This window comes from Panicum virgatum, chromosome 3N (genome assembly GCF_016808335.1).
Source record: "Panicum virgatum strain AP13 chromosome 3N, P.virgatum_v5, whole genome shotgun sequence".
Lineage (NCBI taxonomy): Eukaryota > Viridiplantae > Streptophyta > Magnoliopsida > Poales > Poaceae > Panicum > Panicum virgatum.
In genome coordinates, this window is record NC_053147.1 from 26,536,792 (window position 1) to 26,560,370 (window position 23,579).

The window sequence follows — 23,579 nt, forward strand, 5'->3', positions numbered from 1 at the left end:
CCACAAGTCGGGTGGGTTCGTGGCTGGGAACACGTTGGAGCAGGCAAAACCAAAGGGTTCTGGAATTTGCCTGATTGGTGCTTGCCCAGCTTTGATCCTTGCAGACTTTGCGCTTGGGGAAGAATAGCCAGCTTACCTACCTGATCAGCATTGCCATTGCAGTGTTTCCTGGAGATTTTTCTGGTGATCAAGTACCGGTACGGCCAACCACCTAGTCACCTGGAGTATAGAATACCGTGAATTAGGTAATTTATGAAATTGAAAGTCAGAGATCGGGAGTGATTGGGATCTAATAGTTTACTCTGACAGTGATACTACAGGATTTGTCTTTTGGGGGCAAAGGACTCGGATGCGTCATCAATGACCTAATGGCACAGTAGCCGTCACAGCTGGATACCTGATTAGTTTGCCAACAATCCATTGGGCGCCCACAACAAGAAGTCAACAATCAGGCTAATGGTTTCTGAATAAACCGTTTGTCAGGTGGTGAAAATCAGTCGTGAGATTCTGCTACGGAAACCCATGTGGGTACTAAAATAGTAATACACATAATCTCATCTTAACAAACATTGTGCACCTCTTGCTAGTTGCTACTTAAACCATATTCGCCAAAATGAAAATGCTGCATTCAAACCATTATCCAAACATGGAATCTCACGAACAAAAAACAGCCCATGACAAGGCCCTACATCCCTAGCCATGGTGTGCAAGTACCCATTAGGTCCGTCGAGCACTCGACTTCAGGTTCCCCGTGGCTGTTAGTTCCAAAACTGGTGCGGATCACATCATCCATGATCCAAGTCAAGCGACACGCCATTTCAGATGTGCAGGTTCACTTCTTGGAGGGGAGCTTTCTCCTCTTGGCAGGCTGTTCACGCTTCTGCTCCTTCCTCTTCTTGAGCTGCACCTGGTGCGACCTTCCCACCAACGACGGCTGCTCCTTCAGCCCGAAGCTCCTCGCTACGTGCCCCAAGTGGAGCTTCTTCACCATGAAAATCTTCTTCAGTTCGCCTCGGTGGGCAGTGTAGGCACGAACCCAGGAACAGAAAGCGTCCCTGGCAAGCTTCTTTGTTGCATCCTGGAAAAGAATAAAGAATATGACAATATGTTATTCACTGATATGTGATATCAATTGCTTAATGCTTAGTTTACAATATTCATAAGTTCATAACAAGTAATCAGCAAAAGCTTTTCACATGTACACGTCTGCTCATCATTGAAGGGCGAAATATAATATTAGCCAAACAGCAGCTTGAGGTAGAAGGAAAAAGAAAATATGCATTACCTCACCAGCGACAAAACCCTCCAGTGATCTCTGCAGAGACATTATCCAAGGGTGCATGTCTAAAGATATTATCTTCCTTTTGTGAGGTTTCTGTCCATTTACAGGAAAGCTATCCAAAACCTTTTGAAAGGGGTATTCTGTCAGGGATACACCATGTGACTCCAGATCTTTCAAATAGTCAAGTTCAATAGGTTGCAAAAACAAGAGAGCCTCCCCCTTTTCACCAATCCTTGCAGTTCTTCCAACCCTGTAATGAAGGGGGATAATGTTATTAAAACATAACTAGCAATGGCAAAGTAGAATGCTAACTATCTTTGTTGCTTATGCATTGGGCATTTAACATCTTCACAAGAAACTAAAAAACAAGAATTAGTAAGAATACACTGCAGAACTGCCTTAGTATTAGCAACCTGCTAGATAAAAAGATGTACTATCAGTGATGCAGTGAACACCAGAAACATACTCCCTCCGTCCTGAAATACAAGGCATTTTGGTTTGTCCTAAACCAAATTGTTCTAAGTTTAACCAAGTTTATAGAAAAGAGTAATAATATTTTGAATGACAAATGAGAATAATTAAATCCATTATGAAATATATTTTCATAATTTACTTATTTGATGTGTTAGATGTTAATATTCTTCTCTATAAATTTGGTCAACCTTAGGCTACTTTGACTCAAGACAAACCAAAATGCCTTATAATTCAGGATGGAGGAAGTAATAAGGCACTATGTAATAAGCAAGCAAAATGCAAACACATATTTTGTCCAGTTCCAATACATGAATTACAATGGAGACAAAATCACAAAATACACCAAAACCCTACAAGTGCATTAGACAAGGAGATGATCAGGTACCTGTGAACGTATTCAGAAGCTTCCCCTGGGGAATCATATTGTATGATGTACTTGACTTTTGGAAAGTCCAAGCCTCTAGCAGCAACATCGGTAGATACAAGAATTGCAGATTTCTCAGAACCAAAACCCAAAAATGACTTTTTGCGATCATCCTGCTCCATATTACCATGCAAACGGAACACTTTACAACTAAGAAATTTTTGCTTCTTATCCATATCAAGTTGTGGGCCAGAGCTCCATTCAAGCTGGCTGAGTACCGCGTGATGGAAATCAACAGAGTCACAAGTTGATAAGAAAATAACAACCTGCAAAAAAAGCAATGTAAGCTAACTCGCAGGTCATGATAGGTAGGAGTCCCAGGGCTTCCAGAGACCTATCTGTGGCAAGTGAAACATTAAGTCGAAATTACAGTTCAGTGAAATTTAAACCACTTCAGGACATAATAAGCAACTCACCTTCTGAGAAATTTGTCTTTCAAATAGAGATTTGAGAATCGACAGAAGAACTGCAAGCCTTGAGCCACATGAAACTAAATAAAAGTAAAGGTTTGTTATACCACCTAAGGAACAAACAACAAGCATGAACTTTAAAAAATTTAAACCAAGCAACTTGTTTCTACCTTTAACGTATCTTTGGACTAATTGTGCAGGAAGCTTGAAATCATCAACTGCATGTTCCAATATATCATTTTGCTTTTCCAGTATCCCGTCCTCATCATCATCAGATAATAGAGAAGTATGACTGTTCCCTAGCGTGTTCGATTTCCCTGAGGGCTTCTTTTGATCATCAAGGCCAATCATCACTGGATTCTTCAAACTAATTTTAGCCAACCGATTCACCTTCTCATTAAGAGTTGCAGATAACAGAAGGTTTTGCCTTCGGATATGCTCCCCTTTGTTTTTATTTTGATCAAGAGCTCCATTCCTTGAACCCAAGTGCTCTAGAATATCCTCAACTGCTTTCCCAAAACCAAGTTCGAGAATGCTGCATTAATACAAACATAAGTGTGAGTGTGGTAAAAGTTGTGCCCATCGAACAGGAAATCTTATTTCGAAACCAAATGAGGAGACTATTGCTATCAGACCTGTCAGCTTCATCAAAAACTATCCAGCGCAAATTTGAATAAACAAATGACGCAGTATGCTGCAAATGGTCAAGGAGGCGCCCAGGTGTAGCAATGAGAATTGATATTCCTAAACAAATGTCCAGAGTCAAAGCATGACATCACACACAGGTACAATTGATTCCATAAATGACTTTATCAAACGAGATATACCTTTTCGCAGTCTTGCTTTCTCTTTTGCTCTGTTCTCACCACCCATGACATACCCAGGGACAATCCAGTGAAAACGATGAACCAGCTGCTGTGCAATCCCATAAACCTGTAAGCATAACTCTCGCGTTGGCACGAGAACCAACGCTACCATCAAACAATTAGTAATGCTAATCAGTATTAGCGGGTGTTGAGGGAAGAATAGGTCGGTAGAGGGTGGGTTTTGTTCTTCATTATACATCATGATGCAGATATACTAGATACGTCATAATTAGTTATTGATCGTGTGTCAGATGATTTCTTCTGGTTATGTTTTGAAATATATTCCACTTGTCAGCCTCATTATGTTAGCTGATACAGCTGAAATTGCATTGGAAATAACCATAAAACTGAATCACATGAAGACAAGATTACACTTCTATCAAAATAAAATCCATGATGCATTGGCAATTTTAGTCCGCCGTACTACCAAGGTAATAACAAATGTAGCAGTGACTTCATTTTCTTCTCCAAACAAAGATGTAGAATACATGAACAATTTCTGCAGAAGATCATATAATGATACACAAACCAGCACTTGGTGTAAGGTTATACAGAGAGGAAACAACAATACCAGCTTTACTGCACTAAATTTTATAGACAATGAGATAAGGAAACCGACATATTCTGGAGGGGAAACTGAAATTATCCATAAAATGCAGCACATGAACTTAAAAAAGGCCCAAGTGCCCAACAATCAATTACCAAAAGTTCCATGAGTTCTATCCACACGAGGCTCTCTCATCTGGAGAAGGTGAACAATAGGTGCAAGGTACGCAAGAGTTTTCCCAGTGCCAGTTGCAGCCTTCACTAGCCTGAAATTAGTAGTGCAAACATTATTCCCTTTTTCTTTAAGAAAAAAAAAAGTTCGATTAATGACTTGTGATAAATTAGAGCGTACATGTGCTGTCCAGACATGGCGACAGGAATTGCCTGAGCTTGAATTCGCGTCGGTGCTTGGAAACCCATCTTATCTAGATTAAAAATGAAACCAAATATTCACTTAGCAAACATGAAAATGCATACCCTTTTTGCAGACTTTTGTTCATTTTGCTGCTCGATATGGAACAGATAACCAGGGAGCAGTCATGTTTTATGCAGAATGCACTCGACAACATATAGAAACACTCTATTAGGGCACCAATTTCATCGAGCATGACTTCTGCGCTAATTCGATTAACATCCACAAAGGTAATTTGTTACTCCAATTTGTGCATAAAACTAGGAAGATGGGATTGTACCAAACTCGATTTGACATTCAACAAATAAGAAATGGTAACGAAAATAATAACCACAAACAGAAGTTGATGGTGCTAGGAGCAGGATTCGCAACCGAACTCCCAAATCACAATTGAAACCAAGACAGGCGAGATAGGAAAAAAAAGGAGAGTGAATGAAAGATAGAGCGCGACCTTGAAGGTGGGCGCAGAGGGTAGGGTGGAGTCCGAGGTCGGCGAAGGAGCATGAAGCAAACAGGTCTTCTCTCCCCTCCTCCTGTGCCGCCGCCGCCGGCGGCGGCGGCTTGCCGAGCTTCTTGGGCATATGGGGGAGGAGCGGCGCGCGGTGGAGAGGAGATCAGGAGAGGATGGCGGCGCCGGGGAAGAGCTCGTGTAGACCTCGACGGTGTGGTAGGGAGAGCGGCGGCGTAAACAGCTGGAGTTACTGGAAAAGGCGGCGCGGATGGAGAGGGGAGCGAGTTCCCGCGGCGAAGCCGCGGCTAGGTTTGCAGTGGCGCAGCCGCGGAGGTAGCAAACTGAATAGAGTTTGAAAGCGGTTAATTTTTCTCATTTTTGTCTAAAGTTCCAGTGAAATTTCTGAATATAAAGGTTTATTTTGGGTTCAGACAAGGTGAGGATATCTTTTTCTCCTAGGAGTAAGTACATTCGGCGAAATCCATATAAATTTCTGAAAAGATAGAAAAGAAAATTAGAGTGTGTTTAGTTGGTGAAACAGTTTGGGTTTTAGTGCTGCAGCACCTTTCGCTGCTACTTGATAAATAATGTCTAATTATAAACTAATTAGACTTAAAAGATTCAGCTCGTGCTAATCAGTTAGACTGTATAATTAGTTATTTTTTCGACTACATTTAATGCTATATGCATGTGTCCGAAGATTCAATGTGACGGATATCATACAAATTTTTTGGAAACTAACAGAGCCTAAGTTGTGGAAGTTGTATTCTATTACGTTTGGAACATCTGATTGGCTCAACGTATGCCAAAAGCAGCCCGCAGCCAGCCTACTGGAAAAGTCTTGATCGGCTGTTTCTGCAAGTGTTCGCTCCTTAAGTACCCATTTTATTTTTTGTTTATCTTTGATAATGGCATGAATTTAATATCAAAATCACTAACCGTCCTAACTCTGGCCTAATTATTGGTTATTTTCACATTTGCACATATATTTTGGAGGAACTTCGTTTTTGCAGATTTTTTGCCTATTTTGGAGCATGAAATGACGAGGCCCGTGATCGGGCGCTAACACGGAGAAAGACGAAGGCCAAAGCCCAAAGGAAGGACCAAAGCCCATGTTGATTCGAAGCTCATTCATGCACATCCATCCTCCAAGAGAGCCCAAAGGACCAAGCCCACAAAAATGAGATCAAGATACTTCGGGATTAAGCAAAGCAAATAAAGATTTAAGGAAGAATTCCCTATACTATCCTTTCCTCAAAGATATCTCCAAGATAACGACGTCTAAAGAGGTGCAATCGTGAAGGACATAAACTCTAGAAGATGCGAGGAGTCTACACGCGAAAGATGAGACCGAGGCGGGCCCAAAAGAGGGTAGGCCGGCCGGCCTAGGCCCATGAGGCCGGCCGGCCTAGCCCGTTTCCGAGGCGGTTCGGCCTCCCCTTCGACCGGTGGTTTTCTCGGCTTATAAATAGCTCGCACCTTATTCAACTCGAGGAATCAATCCACCCAGAACTCGACGAAAACCTAGGGCCAAGGCCGGAGGGAGACGACGGCCGCCGCAAGTCTTCGAAGGTACCTAGGAGATGGCTTAGGCCACCCCTAGCCGCCATGGCCTCCCTGCGAGGTTGTGCCATGGTGGAGTTCGGGAGTCATCCCCAACATTCGTCGGGGTATGTACACATACGATGGTGATATCAATCTACTCTTTATTCTAGTTGTCTCGACTTTGGTCTACTTCAATGCATGCTTTCTTTCTCATATGTGATGCATCCATATATTCATAGTAAGATTAGATCGTGATTAGTCTATATCTTGCGGATACGTTGAGGTAGCGTGTTTCAGCTAGTTGGTTGATTACCCTGGTGTGGTGACAGCATGGCGGAGGGAAAAGTTCTAGCGACGACATGATGTGGAATAGGATCGATGGCGAGTACCATGGGAGTCGTTGCGCGGCCACCAAGAGGAGGAGCTTCGAGTAAGAGCACTTGGTGGGCGTTTGGGGTAAAGCTTTGGGAAACCTTAGGCGTCGACACGTACCTCGCACCAGTGACCTTGGGAAAATAGGCCGCCTGCGAGTCGCCTTTCTGAGAGATGATTTTGTGTACCTTTAGTTGAGATGCAATCTATGTTTTGATCACCTTTTTGACTAGAACTGTACCTAGAGACGATAGGCCCTAGCTCCTTGGTTGTGTTATCTCATCTACGGTTGTGGGTGTGATGAACACTTATGCTTCATTCATATCTATCAAGTGTTCAGTTTATATGCAATCTTCGCTTCATGTTTAGGATAGGTTCGATAGATTAGATGGTAAACTCTAGTTGGTTCGCTTCCGATCCACGGATTGATAAACCTTGGGGGAGTACTCTAAGGGAAAAGCTACCACAATCCGCGCGCTTGCGGTACGTAAATTGGGCCTCTAAGGAGCGTCAACACCAGGCTAGTCTCACTGGATGCAAAGATCTACTCCCTCCGTCCCTAAATAAGTGTCATTTGCGCTTCCCGAAAAACAACTTTGATTAATTTTATATTAAAAAATATTAATAGTTATGATACATAATTAGTATCACTGGAAAGATATTTGAATCTAGTTTTCTAATAAAATTATTTGGAGACTCAAATATTGCACATATTTACTACAAATCGAGTCAAACTTATGGCACGCACACCAACAGCGACACTTATTTAGGGACGGAGGGAGTAAATTTTAGGAGCAGTGGAGCATAATAAAAATAGGTGCACTTCAAATTATCATATTCATATTGGTATATAACGGTATAGAGGATATAAGAGATTCTAAATATATTTATTATCTAGTTCCCTTTGATTTTATTCTAAATCAAATTTATCTAATTTGACTAGTTTTATACGGATAATGACATCTACAAAGAAATGCATTATTAAAACATATTCCATGCTATTTACAATGAGACTAATTTGATGTTGATATTTAATCAAAATAAGAAAAATATGAATTTGCACATATATAAAACAAACAATAATTGGAATGGAAGTAAACACACATAAAGTGGGGAAATAAGAAAATGATCTAGAAGAAACAATGCAACTATGCATAGCTTCTTTATTAAACATAGCATAATTTTGCACGGTGTTACTATCTCGTCACATGATGTAGACGCGGCCCGATCTTCCGAGAGGTAGGGTAGATTCGATTGATAGAGTACGTGACGTTGGCGATCCGACTTCTAATTAGACACGAATTCGAAGCCTGCAACCGTTACACCATCGCTCCGCTGGTTATCAACCAAGCACAACTTGATTGACCTCGCCGAGAAGGCTTTTCCTGCAAGCGAATCGAAGAACACAAGCAAGAAAGGATAAACACGCAATCTGAAATTGCAGATGTGTATGAAGCGAAAATCAAAGGGGGTTTAAGAGCTCGATTCCAAAAGATTAATCGACACAGTGGAGGAGATCAAGAACGGGGGCCCTGGATCAATGCATAAGGACTTGTCACCATAGATACAACGATGCAATGTCTGTTCCTCAAAGGAAAACTCAAGACTAAACAAAACCTGAGTTTAAGCGGCGGCAGCTACTGAGTTTATAGAAGAACCAGGTGACCTAGGGTTGGGGCGACCAGAGGTGGGCGCCCTCAACTTGGGCTTAAGGTCCGACACGATATACGGGCCATTGGCCCAAAAGAGGTGGCGCAGCACCTTTCCAGATTCTGGATGTCGACTTGTTTCGTGAATTGCCATTGACTCCGAACAGCTATGGACCTGAATCTGGTGGAGTTGGAAAGGTTATGAAATTATCTTTCCAACCTTATAAAGTTCTCCTCAAACAGACTCTGTATGTGGTCGTGGCGTTGTTTTTGGTGCAGACTATTTCTGAAATCCGAGAAGGAAACGAAGTCCAAGTTGTAGACGAGTCGGACTTCAACATGTACGCATCCGATGCAGCTATGTCCTCATCATCCTCCCCTTCTTGAATTGGAGTTGTCCTCGACTCCATCCCATTATCAATCTCCTGCAAAAGGTTAGTGACAGTAGAATGCATTGTGCAAGACATAGGAGCATTTGCAAAAGATTTATATCGACAAAGCATAGTATAGTAAGGTGCATCATGATTATCATAAAGCTCAGCAGCAGCAGATGTAGTAGCAATATAAACTCCTTCTTTCAATTTAATTCCATTTGGTGTAGCATCAGAAGATTCTTTGCTAATATTTTCAGCACGGTTTTTAAAGTGTTTCCTAATACCAGCCGAGGATAAAGGAAGCAAAGTAATTTTTTTGTCCTTATGCATGAGAGTATATGTATTAGTTCTACCATAATGTGCAGCATCAGTATCAAATTCCCATGGTCGTCCTAACAATAATGATGATGATTGCATAGGTACAATATCAAAATCAGCATAGGCACGATAAGAACCAACAGAAAAGTGTATGCGTGTTGATTTAGTTACCTTAGTCTTACCACAATTGTTGAACCATTCTAGGTAGTAGGGGTGAGGGATAGAACGAGTGGTCAAGCCAAGCTTCTTGACCAAATCTGAACTCACCAAGTTGCTGCAACATCCGCTATCAATTATGGTGAGAACACGACAATCCTGCACAATGAGAAACATGTGGAATAAATTCTTGCGTTGGAGTTTCTCCTCATCCTCATGTTCTGCTTTAGAAGTCAACACACGCTGCACAAGAAGACTAGAAAAATCCGCCGTTGCAGCTATGGAATCAATTGCCTCACCCTCATCTTCCTCCGAATCTGCAACAATATTAGCTGCAAGGACCAAATCATCCTCAACATCACTAGCACTTACATATCCATTACCATCAGGTGCAGCGATGAAAGCACGAGCACTTGGACAATCCTTCATGACATGTCCCATTCCCTTGCAGCGATGGCACACGATGTTTGTAGATGATCTACTTGAAGACCCCCTTTCAAGCGTAGCATGCTTCTTGTGTTGTTGGGCCTGCACAGTAGATACATTGCTTACCTCAGAAGCTGGCGTAGGAGCTGGTGGTGTTGCTGGTGTCTTAACAATAGGCGCCTTGGGCTTCTCAACGTCGGAACGCTGCTGAAATGATCTCCCAGTGTTAGACCTGAAAGAATGTTGGACAATGCGGCGTCCCTGTACTTCCCGTTCTGCCTTAAGAGCAAGATGATACAATTGGGAAAAACGAGTCCAGTCTTTGTAATCAAGAATATCTTGTATATCACGATTTAAATCACCAAAGAACCTAGCACTAGTGTCATCATCATCCTCATGAATACCACAACGTGCTAGGCCAATAAGCAATTCCTGATAATATTCCTTTACTCCTTTATCACCTTGTTTTTAATTTTGCAATTTTAAACGTAGATCATGCTGGTAATAAGGAGGAACAAAATGAGACTTCATGCGTTGTTTCAAAACAGGCCAAGTTTGAGGCACAACAGCAGCATTACCAGCATTGCAAAGATCATTCCACCAAAACAAAGCAAAACTAGTAAATTCACTAGTAGCAAGTCTAACTCTATGCTCAGCAGGAACCAAATGAGAATTAAATTTTTGTTCAACAGCAAGTTCCCAATATAAATAAGCCTCAGGATCAGCAGTGCCAGCAAAAGGAATCATAGTAAATTTGGCTTTAGCAAAAGGATCATTATTACCACGATTTTGATTACCTCCCATACCTTGACGATTGCGCCGAAGACGGTCCGCAGCACGAGCATCAGCATTAAGGTCGGCATCCTCATCCTCGTCGTCGTCATCCTCATAAGGTTGGCATCGATGTCGTCGTGGAGGGGGACATTGTTCAACATGTTCAACCCTGGTGACCAGGCCGTTGATAGTGTGCATCAGCTCATCAAACTTCCCGTCGATGTAGGTGCGCTGTTCATCAACAAGTTTTTGCAGTTCATTATTTGATACACACTCGTTGAAGTCCGTAGGTGACTCTCCTCCTGTCCCTGGCATGGTTAGCAGATAGCAAAAGGCAACACCAAAGTATTATCCCTATCAACTAAATGGTACTGGGCGCTGGTGACAGTGGAGTGCAAAATCTCATAAGGCTTACCACCGTCTTGCAAGTGTTCTTACCAAAGCCAAACAGGATGGTACAATCTATTGTCGAGCTGGGTGTAACAATTGCAAGATGAACCTGTGCTGATCAGAAGAATATGTGTAGCTTGGACAGACACAATATGGTTGCAAGGGATTAGCAATAAACGCAACAGAGTAGCAAAGTTCAATAAGTATCCAAGTCACAAGTCACAAGTCACAATTGCTCTCTAAGATATGACCCTAGGCATAGCACAATAAGTTGGAACAAATAACGATGGATAAAGCTCAAAGAACAAGCAAAACAGCACTTGCGCGATTGTTTTTATTCTTTTTGCTGATTTCCCTCCAGCACTAGTAGGAATCAAGATTTCTTATTTTCTCAACTATTTTTTTTATATTTTTCTCTGAACAAGGATCACAAGAGATGGAACCACACAAATTTTCACCTTAAATAGAGGTGGGATGTGGCCTACACAAAATTAGGAACGTTTCCTGAAAATCTGAAAACAACTTCGGACCCTCAAAACTCGATGTTTGTGATTTTTTTTTGAATTTCTGAGATCCATCCCAAATGGCAAAGTGATTTTATCGTATGTGCAAAATTTCATCACCTTTCGGCTGTAAAAAATTGAGCCAAAACGGAGCACCGAGTGAAAAGTTATGCCCATTTTACCGAAGGTACCTCAAGTTATGGTTTTCAGATAGCACAACTTGGCAGATCAGGTGTCGGCGGCTAGGGCAAAGCTTCCCTATTCTCCAACACAGAACCATGGCTGAGCAAAGCTTCTCAGCAATCGAACAACCTAGGGCAAAGCGTCCCTGGTGTATGCAGCAAGGGTATCGCTAGATGAAATCAAGAATGGCTGCGATGCAAGGCGAAAACACAAGGCGGCTTGCAACCTATCTAGGGCTTGCACGGTGAGAGTTCACACAAGGCGGCTAGCAAGGGCAAGTCAAGTAGCGTGAGGGCTCGACTTGTTGGTGGGGTAAAATTGGATAAGACGGCGGCGGAAACAAAAACAGCGACGGGCGGTTGACTACGACTACGAACACACTAAACCAGCAACAAGACTCGACCACGGACACAAACTCAACTAAGCGAAACTGAAACGAAAAATTGCAGAGGCTAAAACAAGTTATGGGACAGCGGAAAGTGTAAATTTTTTTGGGCTTTTTGTGCACTGTAGGTAAAGGAACAAGATGAATCTAAAGGGAAACACGAAATTATACCTCACGGTAAACCTGAATCCTGATTCCACTTGATGTAGACGCGTCCCGATCTTCCGAGAGGTAGGGTAGATTCGATTGATGGAGTACGTGACATTGGCGATCCGACTTCTAATCAGACACGAATTCGAAGCCTGCAACCGTTACACCACCGCTCTGCTGGTTATCAACCAAGCACAACTTGATTGACCTCGCCGAGAAGGCTTTTTCTGCAAGGGAATCGAAGAACACAAGTAAGAAAGGATAAACACGCAATCTAAAATTGCAGATGTGTATGAAGCAAAAATCAAAGTGGGGTTCAAGAACTCGATTCCAAAGTACTAATCGAAACAGTGGAGGAGATCAAGAACGGGGGCTCTGGATCAACGTATAAGGACTTGTCGCCACGGATACAACGATGCAATGTCTGTTCCTCAAAGAAAAACTCAAAACTAAACAGAACCCGAGTCTAAGCGGCGGCGGCTACTGAGTTTATAGAAGAACCAGGTGACCTAGGGTTGGGGCGACCAGAGGTGGGTGCCCTCAACTTGGGCTTAAGGCCCGACATGATACACGGGCCATTGGCCCAAAAGAGGTGCTGTTGGCCCAAAAGAGGTGGCGCAGCACCTTTCCAGATTCTGGACGTTGACTTGTTTCGTGAATTGCCGTTGACTCCGAACAGCTATTATCGTGGTGTGCAAACCCACAGCCGGGTGGCATAGTGCACCCACCTAAACCCATAGGGTGAGTATTCGGGAGGTAGCTAGGATTAGCCCAATCTAGATGCAAGAACACGATGAACACAGCAGGTTTAGAGTGGTTCGGGTCGCCGGAGCGTAATACCCTACGTCCAGTGTGTGTTGTATTGCTTGTGCTCTCAAGAGGTTGAGAATGGTATTGTTCGGAGTGAATCCGAGCTTGTGTTGTGTCTGGCTTTCCTTGGCCTTAGAGAGTGTCGACCGAGAGTCCCCCGTGTGCAGTGAGCGCCTCCCTTTTATATCTCAAGGGAGGCGCGTACATGACCGTTGAGTCCCCGACAGGTGGGCCCAAAGATGTTGTATTTAATACGAATGGCCAAGCACTATTATGGTGCTACGCCTGGGAAAGATCTTATTCCGAGATTTCCTTGCCTTGCCCGTGGGAATCTTCCATCCGGCATAGCCATGCCCTGTCTTGTCGAAACGGCGCCAGGGCGTAGCTTGCGGCGTAGCTTGCCGTAGCCTGCCGCATAGCTGAACGGGCCGTGTAGCTTGCGGCGTAGGCGGTATGATGAAAGGGTGCCGTGCCGTCGTATCCATTTAATGCGGTAGATGGGCTCAGCGCGGATGCGGCGCATGCAGCTGCACTGTGTACCTCGGTAATATGCGGTCTACAGTGAGGCCTGACAAAAGCTGCCCCACGCGCCGCGGCGGCAGAGCACGCCTCAACTACCCGCATTGAATGCGGTGGGTGGGCGAGTCTTCCAGCGGAAGACTCGCGCCCGCGCCCGCGCCTGCGGGACACGTGGCGCCCCCGGACCCTGCCCCGGCGGTATATTGGTTCTACGCGCGTGGGAGGTCCGGACGGACGTGGGGAGGTCCCGGACCCCTATGAGGGGGGGGGGGGGTCCGCGCCCTCGGCTGTTGGCGCGGAGCTTCCCCTCCTCAGGGACACATGGTGTCACGGACCCGTTCCCAGAGAGGGGAATAGGTCCGGGGCCGTTGGCTTGGTGAGGTAGGTGCCGGATCCCTGGGGCCCGGCTGCTCCGCCCCTTAGGGCGTAGTTATGGATGACTACGCGAGTCCTGCCTTGCTGCAGTAGGAGTGAGTATCCCTGCTACAGGGTACCGACAGCTATGGTCCTGAATCTGGTGGCGTTGGAAAGGTTATAAAATTATCTTTCCAACCATATAAAGTTCTCCTCAAACGGATTTCGTATGCGGCCGTGGCGTTGTTTTTGGTGCAGACTGTTTCTGAAATCCGAGAAGGAAACGAAGTCCAAGTTGTAGACGAGTTGGACTTCATCGTGTACTCATCCGATGCAGCTATGTCCTCATCATCACATGTAAATGTTTTCTACAATTTTATTTCAAATATATTTTGTGGATTTTGTAAAAGATCAATTAGATACATGTGGAATTATACTATTAAAAGAAATTAATAAATTTAAGGCTATAATATTTATAATATTGTAATAGAGAACAAGAAGTACTGGGAGTATGTGTACTACGTTGAGAATTTGATCTAGCTTGGTAGTAGGGATGTACATGGTATAGATATTTTTCGATTGTATTTAAATTCGATCCGGTTTAGAAGAGTTTTATCAATCTTATCCGATTCTGGATATTCAATATATTTAACCGATTCGTATCTAGATACTTATAGTTATATTTTTATGATGTCAATCTTATTCGGCAAAAACTAATAAAATCCTTATCCGACTCCATATTCGAACAAAAATATGAAAACAAATACAATATTAGTAATATCCGTCTGTATTCGATCCGTTTACATCCCTACTTGATAGGTTCTCCAAAAAGAATTCTAATCGAATATTTAATTCTACAAATTCGTAACTGGATAAATTTTACAATGAAGAATTAAAATAGTAATATAATAATAATGGTAAACCGTTATGTATAGTTCGCCAATTTTTTTGAGTTTTGATACTATAACACTTCCGTTGTTATTTAGCAATTAATATCTAATCATGGACTAATTAGGTTTAAAAGATTTGTCTTGTCGCTTATAGTTAAACTGTGTAATAGTTATTTTTTAAATGCATTTAATGCTCCATGTATGTCTCCTAAGATTGAATGTGATGGATATTGAAAATTTTTGGGAACTAAACATGGTGATCCAAGATCATAACATATTTAACCCTCTATTTCCATATTTCTTAAACCCCTCTCGGTGCAGGGTGGAATAGTAAAACCGCAGGACACGGCGGCTGGGTCCCGGGTGGAAATTTGGCAACCACGGTCGCATACTGGCGTGCTGGGGAAGTTTCCAAGAAGTCGCACAACGCGGCGGGGGTTGGAAGCAAAGGAATAAGAAAAACCAACTGGGCCCACTCGCCAGTGTCCCGGCCCAACTCCACACTCCCCGCTTTTATAAAGGCCCCTTCCACAGCCGCGCGATCCCCCACCCCCACACAAACCGCACCTCACCTCCATTGACCAGACGGCGGCGCTCACCTCCTCCTCCTCGGTCCTCCCAATCGGCCTGCTGGCTTCCCTCCGTCTTCCCCGTAAGCCCCTCCGATCCCCCTTCCCTATCGTCTACTGCTGTACGATTTTGGGACCTCCTCGGCAGATTAGGTCGGGATTGGTGTCGATCTGTTGTTTGATTTGGGTACGGGTAATCTCGGTAGGGAGTTCAGAAGTTTGGGTGATTAGTACGCCGATTTCGCGGCTGGGGTTGGCGGGTGTGGATCGGATTGGTTTCGCCTTCGATCGATTGAGGTTGCGAAATTAGGGTTGCGTTTGATCGATTCGGTCCCTGATTTGGGGCATGGGATTGATCGGATTGGATCTCGTATGTCTTGATGCAGTTTAGGATTTCGTTGATTGGGGTGTTGGTTCGTGTAGCGGTGACTTGTATCCTGGTTTATCACAGTTTGGGGACGAATTATGGGGTTTGGTTTGATCGTTGACTTATTGGTTTACCTGTATTTAGCTTATTTCCTCCCGAATGTTATGATGAATATGCTTGTAAAAGTTTGATTTGGTGGTGGATTAGACGCATCTATCTGCTGATGTGACAATTACTTATTATTTCCTCCCGAATGTTATGATGAATATGCTTGTAAAAGTTTGATTTGGTGGTGGATTAGACGCATCTATCTGCTGATGTGACAATTACTTATGTGACACTTGTTCGGGTTAGTCTGAGCTTTTGAATCAGCCGTCTATTTGGCATGGTTTATTCGAATATGCTCTACTGTACTGTCTAGGTTTGATGTAAAGTGGCAATCATATCACTGCATCTAGTCTAGTCATGAAACAGGATAATCTTTTTCAAGTCGTGTCGGCAAAAATTGTATAGTCCTTGTATGATTCTTCTATCTATTTATCTATCATGATGTTTTTGTGCAGGACACTGATCCTCGTCACTCATGTCTGCTGAACTCGCCGGAGGACACCCTTATTTCCTCTCGTGCTACTTCTGGTTCATATACTGCATAAAATTCCGAGATTTCACTTGATACAAGTGGAACACCAGGAGTTTTGTGCTAATACTTCCTACCATGTGAATCAGTTGTAGCTGGTGAATTTGGCAAGACTCAAGTTCTCTCATCTAAGTTCAGAAACATCCTTCGGTTGAGTGCTTGGTCTCCTGCTTCCCTTGAGTCTTGCCAACCGTAGTTTTCCTCATCAATCTCGCTCTGTGACTTGACCACCATCTCTTTTGGTCTTGTCATCTCGCTCTGTGACTTGACCACTATCTCTTTTGGTCTTGTCAATCTCGTGACACTTCCTTCTGAAGGCTTGTCTTGAGGTTGGATTGCCCTGCTCTCCGCTCAAACAGTCTTCTGAAGTCCCTTGCTGCATTCTGTGCTCACTTTTGGAAGCAGATCTCTTCCGCACTGCTTCGCTGATTTGTGCATTTGGATTCCCTTGTCTGTGCACTCAAGCTTTTTCTTCCTGGTCAACTAGTGATCTCCTAGAAGCATTTCTGCTTTTGTTTTGAGATCTTTCTATATTCCTGTTGGTGCTAAAAGGCAAGACAGGCACAACGGTGATGGCGCAAACTAGCCTGCCTCCTGGTTTTCGTTTCCACCCAACAGATGTTGAGCTCGTTTCCTACTACTTGAAGAGGAAGATTATGGGAAAGAAGCTTATTGTAGACGCTATTTCAGAGGTTGATCTGTACAAGTTTCCTCCATGGGACCTCCCTGGTAATTCATTTGCTTTATCGTTTAACTTTCTATATATTGTTAACTGGTGCTCAAATATGTAGAATATTTGATGAGACTTGCGATTTTTTTTTCAATTAATTTGATGTAAATTTTGTGTGCAGACAAGTCCTCTCTTCGAAGCAAAGATCTTGAATGGTTCTTCTTTTGCCCTCGTGACAAGAAATATCCTAATGGGTCTAGGACAAACCGTGCCACTCCAAATGGTTACTGGAAGACTAGTGGAAAAGATAGAACGATTATTCTTAACTCTCGCGTTGTTGGGATGAAGAAAACATTGATATTTCATGAAGGAAAGGCCCCTAAAGGTGACAGAACTGATTGGGTGATGTATGAATACAAAATGGAAGATGAGGATTTGGTTTCTGCTGGTTTCTCAAAGGTAGTGCTATTTGCCTTGATGCTTTCTAGTTTAATAATACAGTATCAATTTTGTAAAAAGTTAAGCATAAAAATGATTCTTTTCTCAGAATTCTAGACAAGCAAATTTGTTAAATGATTCTCATTGATATGTTGTGTCACAATATAACTGCTCCTGTGTATGAATGTTATGTGAAAAGTCAAGCAAATTCAATTTATTGTTTGTTTCGTTTAAGTTGTCCATGTCTCTTGAAATATTCTGCATTCTGCAATGAAGAGTGGTCAAACAGTGAGAAAAGAACCATTCATATAAATGCTATTCTGAGCTTATATCCCTGTTAACTGATCATGTAGCTTATGCAATACATTCCACGAGTCAATTATGGTACCATACTGAATAATATTTTTTCCTTGTTCTACATCCAGGATGCTTTTGTTCTCTGCAAAATTTTCAAGAAAAGTGGCCTTGGTCCAAGGATTGGGGAGCAGTATGGGGCACCATTTAACGAAGCAGAATGGGATAATGCAGAAGCAGAAACTTCTATGTTTCCTTTGATGACCTCTTCAGAGGTAGTGAACCCAATGGAGGGCCCACATGCTCAACATGCTGTCCCTGCAGGTGCTGTTCGCGAACCACCTCTACAGAATGCATCTGTTGCTTGTGTTGGAGAGGAATCATCATTTGATCATGGCACTGCAACTACTTCCGTCGAGGACTTAGCATTTGGCTATGCTATTGCTGGCTCTGCTATCCAAGATATTCCTGCTCAGCAGTCTGTAGATGGTGTGGTTTCTGGGATCAACTTGTCCAATGGGGTCAACGATATGTACAGTTCTCATGATTGTGATGGATTCCTTTTGGAGGAGCTGTCTAGATTTCTGAATGATTCTCCTCGTCTCAACATTACTCTTGGAGAGGTATAAATCAATATATACAATTTTGTTCATCATTTACTAGTTTCCTTAGCAACACGTCTTTCCTAGCTTAAAAAATTCTTAAAAGATTTTTCCTTTTTTTCAATTAATCATCTTTCACTTTCTTTGCAGAGCTCTGGTCTTCCACCGATGTCTGAAGCTGAGGCTCATGCTTTTGAAGTTAACACTTTTGGCCCCTACAATGAATTGTCAGGGTTTGCTGGGTTAGAAGACGTGCCAAACAACTTTAGTGCCAGCAATGTGGCTGCCACAGATTACATGGTCCTGCCGCCTGATAGGGAACTTTCTACTGATGATTTTATAGAACTGAATGATCTCCTTGCTTCTGATCCAAGCTTCCCCAGTGAATTTCCTGCACAAAACAGTCAATTTATGCAGTATTGTCCAGCTCAGCCCACGTACAATGGACATTATGATGTAGCTACTCTGCCAGGTCCTGTGGAACCAACAATGCCTAGCATTTTCGATGGGTTTCCTCCTGATAACGGCGGCTTCACTTCAGATGAGGCAGCCAACTTCTCGTACCCAACCATGCAGTACCCATTCCCTTGATTGGTCTGCAAGTGTCAAGGTAAAAGTAGTTGTCAAGCCAAGCCTGTTATTGCCTCCTTGGATCCTGTTTTAACTAGCTTGGGGGTGTTGCAACATGCAGTTATCTGATGCTGGTGCAACTCTTAATCCACCATGGATGTCCGGAAAGACTTATTTCACATGAAATAGTCTGCTGCTCTTCTGAACCAAGCCATTCTTGGCTGGTGTCGCTCGCAAGCACAGTGCTGGATCAGACTTCATTGGCTACTGCTAGCTCCCAAGTCCCAACTGGTTGAGCTGATCGCCATGCTCGGCTTTTCTGCTGAGGATGAATAAGTACTTGGCATGCAAATCTTTGCTTATGTTATCTTATCTGTGTGTATTCGCGTCCTGCTTTTGGTTGCCCTCCTTTAAAAAGCCATTTCTGTCAAAACTAGTGTGGATGTCAAGAATATTTGAACCATTGTTAAGTATTGCAATATCTCTTGACTTAATTGGCGGTTGGTTTGCTGGTGCCTAAGTTCCATTCTGAGTTTTTTTTTTAAAAAAAAGTTAGATGTTAGTCATATCGTCTGGATTGTTGTTTGCTCATGCTCTTTTATCTACTGTTTCAAGTGGAGGCATTCTTCCAGATGGGCGACTACGCTATTTGATTCCTTAACTGTTCCGAACTAGTGTCTGATAACTTTTCTGATTCTAACTATTTTCTTGATTGCTTAAACAACATCGTAAAAGAGAACAATGGAAGCGAGTACAACTGGATAGTCTTATACCCTGGATAGTTGTAGCCTCCATTAGGCAGGATCTGGTGCTGCTCCAAGGCCCTTTGCCCTTGCATGCAATTCTTGCCGTACTGCTGCCACACTATCGCTCCTGCGTCAGAAGCTGCTGCTTCGTGCATATCATCTTTGTTGAACAGAAGAGAAGAGACAGCCTCCAACACTGCACTGTGATTCTTCTATTTCGAAATTAGTGATAAGAATCGAAGTTCTAACGATTTTCGCGATTGCTTCGACATTTGCAACATCGTAAACAGAACAATGGAAGTGAGTACTACTGGATGGTCTAACAGGTCCTATGATACCCTGGGTAATTGTAACCTCCATGAGGCAGGATCTGCTGCTGCTGCTGTTGCGGCCGCTGCTCCAGCATTGCCAAGGCCCCCTGCCCTTGCATGCCATTCTTTCCGTATTGCTGCCACACTATCTGCTCCTGCGTCAGAAGCTGCTGCTTCGTATGCATGTCGGACATCTGAACGTACGTCGGCGGCGGCACCAGCGCCGACGCCGCGAAAGGGTCCGCGCCGGCCGCTGCGCCGACGGCTCCAGGAGGCGCCGGCAACGCCAGCATCGGCGCTCCCGGTGGCCGCACCGCCACGCTGCTCGCGCTGCCGGAGAACGTCTGCGCGCTGGCCACCGCCGCGTTGGCCGTGGCGTGGCTGTACATCCCGTCCAGCACCATCATGTTGAGGCCGCCCCCGAGCTCGGCGCGCTGGTGCGCCAGCGCGCTCGCCGACTGGACCAGCGCGGTCTCCCAGTCCGCCGCCGAGTGGTCGAACGCGTCGGCTTTCGGCGCCGCGCCGGCCGGGTTGCCGTCGAACAGCGCCAGCGCCAGCTGCTGCCCGTGCTCCTCGGCGGGCATGGCGTCCGCCTTCAGGTTCAGGAAGTCGGCCTCCCCGTCGACCGGGTCGGACACGACGAGCAGCGCCTCTGGCTCGGCTTGCGCCGTGTCCTCCTCATGCGCCTCGGTCGGCGGCTCCTCGGGCGCCGGAAGGGCCTTGGTCGGCTGCTCTTCGACGAGGACCGGCTCTGGGCTTGCCGCCGGCTCTGGCGACGGCGGCGGGAGCCCCTGCTGCGACGCCGCGGCGTGCCTGTCGCGGATGAACTCGTCCATGAGCTCCAGCTTCTTCTGCGTGACGACCTCGACCTCCGGGACGTCGGACTGGCGGCACACGCAGGCGTCCTTGCACCATGAGTAGAACGCCTCGAGCTCCTCTGTCTGCTTGGCGAGGCTGCAGAAGAGGGCGTGTACGCGCTCGCAGTCGGCGGTCTCCATCTCCGCGAACTGCTCGATGAGCGCGGCCATCACCTCCGTGAGCTCGCAGTAGAGCTGCACGCTCTCCTTCACCAGCGGGTAGAGCGACACCGCCACCACCCGGTTCGTCCTCGCCGCGCCTGCGACGAGTCCCTCGACGGTGAGCGAAATGCCAACGCACGGACGGCGCCACTGTCGACATGCATGGTACACTCACCTACGGGGCGGCAAGCGATGAACCGGTCGAGGAGGTGGTGCAGCTGGTTAGCCTTGATGAGCAGCTGATCCACCGTCATCTCGCTCGCCGGCGGGTCCCTGGTGACGAGCGCCAGCGCCCTGTCCGCGCCCTCGGCGTCCGCCGCGTCGTCCGGCTTCCCGTTGTAGGTGAGGTCGCAGGCGTAGCGGTTCCCGGGGGACGCGTACATCTCCTCGCGGAGCGACCTGGGCCCCCGCGGGGCGGCGGCGCCGTGCCTGCCCTGCATCCGGTACTCGAGGCGGTCGTCGAGGTAGGCGGCGTAGGTGCGGACGAAGGCGGAGAAGTCCCAGGCGTCGGCGCGGGAGCGGTCGCAGAAGTCGAACATGTTGAGCATCCGCGTCCCGCGCCGCGTGGCGTAGAAGACCTCCTGCTCGAACGCCGGGTCCCCGTCGGCTAGGACGCGGTGCACGATGACCAGCGTCTTGAGCGCGACGGCCCAGCTCCGGGTCCGGCCGAGGCGGCGCGACAGCGTGGACACGCAGTTGCCGACGTACACGCGGGAGAGGCAGGTGAGCGCGAGGATCTCCCGGATGTGGCGCTCGTCGGCCGGGAACGACTCGCTGTGGCTGGTGGCCCTGACGATGGCCACGTCCAGGTCCGCCTCCACGGTGCCGCCGCTGCCGACCTTGGCGAGGCCGATGCTCGTCTGGTCCTTCACCGCGCCCAGCGCCTGGCGCAGCTTGCTCGGCGCCATGGCTTTGCCTCGATTGATCGCTCGCCAAGGATTCTCGCGCGCTTGGTCGGGTCGTACGGGCGAATGGAGGGGAGGGGGGGACGTGCGGTGCTGGCGTTTGAGGCGGAGCGCGCCGCGGGGGGTGGCAGATTGGCAGTGCGCGCGCGAGGAAAGCGGATGGCAACCCAGGACGCCCGAGCCCGAGGGAGGAGCCGTAGAGACAGACCTTATGGGTTGGCACGTCACAGCGGGGCAACGGGCCAGGATGAATGGTTGACTGACGACTCCTCTTGCCATTTCTTTTTTTTTTAATCTTTGTTCCTCAGCAGTCAGCACTGGACAAAGGGAATCCAAGACAAATTAATTAGTGGGCTTTTTATGTGGGCTCAATTCCATTTCGAATTTTAGTGCTGAAAAAGGTCAATAACATGATCTAGTCTTCTAGCCTTTTTAATTTTCTTGGCCATTCTTCGCATTTGGTTTGGGCGGCACGTGAGGGGTATAGATGTCCATTCGGGCCACCTGGCCCGCCCCGGGCCCAGGCCCGCTCTGGCCCGGCCTTAGCCGTGCCGTGCCGTGCCTGGCTAGACCCGATATCTTAGCAGGCCGTGCCGGGCCAGCCCACGGGCTTCATCCTCGGCCCAAACACGAGCCCACGGGCCCATTTTGAGCCGGGCTGGCCCAAAAAGCACGGGGCCTTCGTTGTGCCCGTGCTTTCCGCCGCCCGCTCGCTCTAGGCGGCCGCGCCTGTCGCCGCCGTCGCGCACTCGCGCTCACCAGCCCTCGCCGGCATCGGGCCGCCGCCTGCACCGAGCTCGCTGACGCCGCCGCGCCCACCGGCCCCTGCCTGCACCGGGCCGCGCCAATTGCCGCCGCCGCGACCTGGCGACCTCCGCCGGCCGCCTACGCCTGCCGCGTCTCCGCGCCCGCTGCCGGTTGCCTGCGCCCGCCGCTCCTCCACGCCCGCTGCCGGCCGCTCTTCCGTGCCCGCTTGCTGCCGGCCGCCAGAGCCTGTTGTGCCGCCGCACCCTCTCGCCACCGCCCGCCGCGCCTGCTTGCCTGGCCGCCGCCCGCCCCCGCCGCGCAGCGCCTGCTGGCCGTCGCTACTGCCGTCGCGGCGCGCCTGTGGCCGAAAAGCTTGGAGGGGAGGGCGGGGCGGGGCCGGTGAGGAGCAGAGGCCGAGCCGCCGAGCCATCGACGGCGGCGGAAGGGATCTGGGAGTGGGATGCGATGGAAAGGATGGGGATGCGACGGAATCACGGAAAGGATAAGGGAAGGAGAGAAAACGAGAAGTTTGGATCGGGCAGTCAACAGGCCAATTCTAAATATCGGGTCGGGCCGTGCTGCACCGGCGGCCCAAGTACGGCACGCCGTACTGGGCTGGGCCGGCCCGGCCACGGTAACCATCGGGTCTTGGGCCGGGCTATCGTGCCTCGGGCCTTTTGGACATCTATAGTAGTCGTTGATAAACCGTGTATTTTCCATTGCCCCATAAGCTAGTGAGGTGTATACCCCTTTAGTTTTTTTTAGAAAAAATAGAAGTGGACTAATGGGCATTGACTACAATGCAATGCATTGTATGTCTTAGAATTAGGGGTGGTAAAGGGTCTAACATTTTGAACTAGAAAATTTAAGGATCGGGCTCTAAAAGGATCGGGCTCTAAACATATGTATTTTTGAACTAAAAATTTTAAGGGCTTTATTAGGCTGTGAAGAGGCCATTAAGGCCATGGCCCATTACCACCCCTACTTAGAATAGGTTACATCCTCCTACTCTTTCCGGCAGTCGATATCCATCGATAGCTA

General features: G+C 46.6%; 3 protein-coding genes across 4 annotated transcripts; 1 reads left to right on the plus strand and 2 right to left on the minus strand.

Moving 5' to 3' along the window:
* Window positions 1-484: 484 nt before the first annotated feature.
* Window positions 485-5,245, minus strand: LOC120665406 (DEAD-box ATP-dependent RNA helicase 17-like). Of its 2 annotated transcripts, XM_039944970.1 has the most exons (10): window positions 4,866-5,245; window positions 4,355-4,427; window positions 4,159-4,268; window positions 3,418-3,561; window positions 3,226-3,334; window positions 2,761-3,125; window positions 2,597-2,670; window positions 2,142-2,446; window positions 1,286-1,532; window positions 485-1,078 (listed from the first exon to the last, which is right to left on the minus strand). In XM_039944970.1, exons 1-10 carry the CDS (start codon window positions 4,993-4,995, stop codon window positions 833-835), a joined length of 1,803 nt encoding a protein of 600 aa, XP_039800904.1. In that variant the 5' UTR covers window positions 4,996-5,245; the 3' UTR covers window positions 485-832. The 2 variants fall into 2 exon arrangements, with proteins under 2 accessions (XP_039800904.1, XP_039800905.1); XM_039944971.1 differs by lacking the exon at window positions 4,355-4,427 and having other exon boundaries at window positions 618-1,078; window positions 4,866-5,194.
* Window positions 5,246-15,156: 9,911 nt separating this feature from the next.
* LOC120665409 (NAC domain-containing protein 2-like) lies at window positions 15,157-19,304 on the plus strand. The gene is made up of 6 exons (XM_039944974.1): window positions 15,157-15,315; window positions 16,163-16,965; window positions 17,088-17,365; window positions 17,770-18,261; window positions 18,391-18,850; window positions 18,932-19,304. The coding sequence occupies exons 2-5, from the start codon at window positions 16,809-16,811 to the stop codon at window positions 18,829-18,831; spliced, it is 1,368 nt and encodes a 455-aa protein (XP_039800908.1). The 5' UTR covers window positions 15,157-15,315; window positions 16,163-16,808; the 3' UTR covers window positions 18,832-18,850; window positions 18,932-19,304.
* A 398-nt stretch (window positions 19,305-19,702) lies between these two features.
* On the minus strand, window positions 19,703-21,963 carry LOC120665408 (putative clathrin assembly protein At1g03050). The gene is made up of 2 exons (XM_039944973.1): window positions 21,062-21,963; window positions 19,703-20,984 (listed from the first exon to the last, which is right to left on the minus strand). The coding sequence occupies exons 1-2, from the start codon at window positions 21,792-21,794 to the stop codon at window positions 19,876-19,878; spliced, it is 1,842 nt and encodes a 613-aa protein (XP_039800907.1). The 5' UTR covers window positions 21,795-21,963; the 3' UTR covers window positions 19,703-19,875.
* Between the last annotated feature and the right edge of the window lie 1,616 nt (window positions 21,964-23,579).

Bases quoted from the DNA above. Each gene is read 5' to 3' on its own strand.
- LOC120665406 (XM_039944970.1), bottom strand. From the start codon at position 4,995: ATGCCCAAGAAGCTCGGCAAGCCGCCGCCGCCGGCGGCGGCGGCACAG. The intron at 2,671-2,760 runs GTAGAAACAAGT...ACTTTTATTTAG, and splicing joins AGTCCAAAGATACGTTAAAG to TTTCATGTGGCTCAAGGCTT. The intron at 1,079-1,285 runs GTAATGCATATT...ATTCTTTTCCAG, and splicing joins AGGGTTTTGTCGCTGGTGAG to GATGCAACAAAGAAGCTTGC.
- LOC120665409 (XM_039944974.1), top strand. From the start codon at position 16,809: ATGGCGCAAACTAGCCTGCCTCCTGGTTTTCGTTTCCACCCAACAGAT. The intron at 16,966-17,087 runs GTAATTCATTTG...TTTTGTGTGCAG, and splicing joins TCCTCCATGGGACCTCCCTG to ACAAGTCCTCTCTTCGAAGC. The intron at 17,366-17,769 runs GTAGTGCTATTT...TTCTACATCCAG, and splicing joins TTTCTGCTGGTTTCTCAAAG to GATGCTTTTGTTCTCTGCAA.
- LOC120665408 (XM_039944973.1), bottom strand. From the start codon at position 21,794: ATGGCGCCGAGCAAGCTGCGCCAGGCGCTGGGCGCGGTGAAGGACCAG. The intron at 20,985-21,061 runs GTGAGTGTACCA...GACTCGTCGCAG, and splicing joins CATCGCTTGCCGCCCCGTAG to GCGCGGCGAGGACGAACCGG.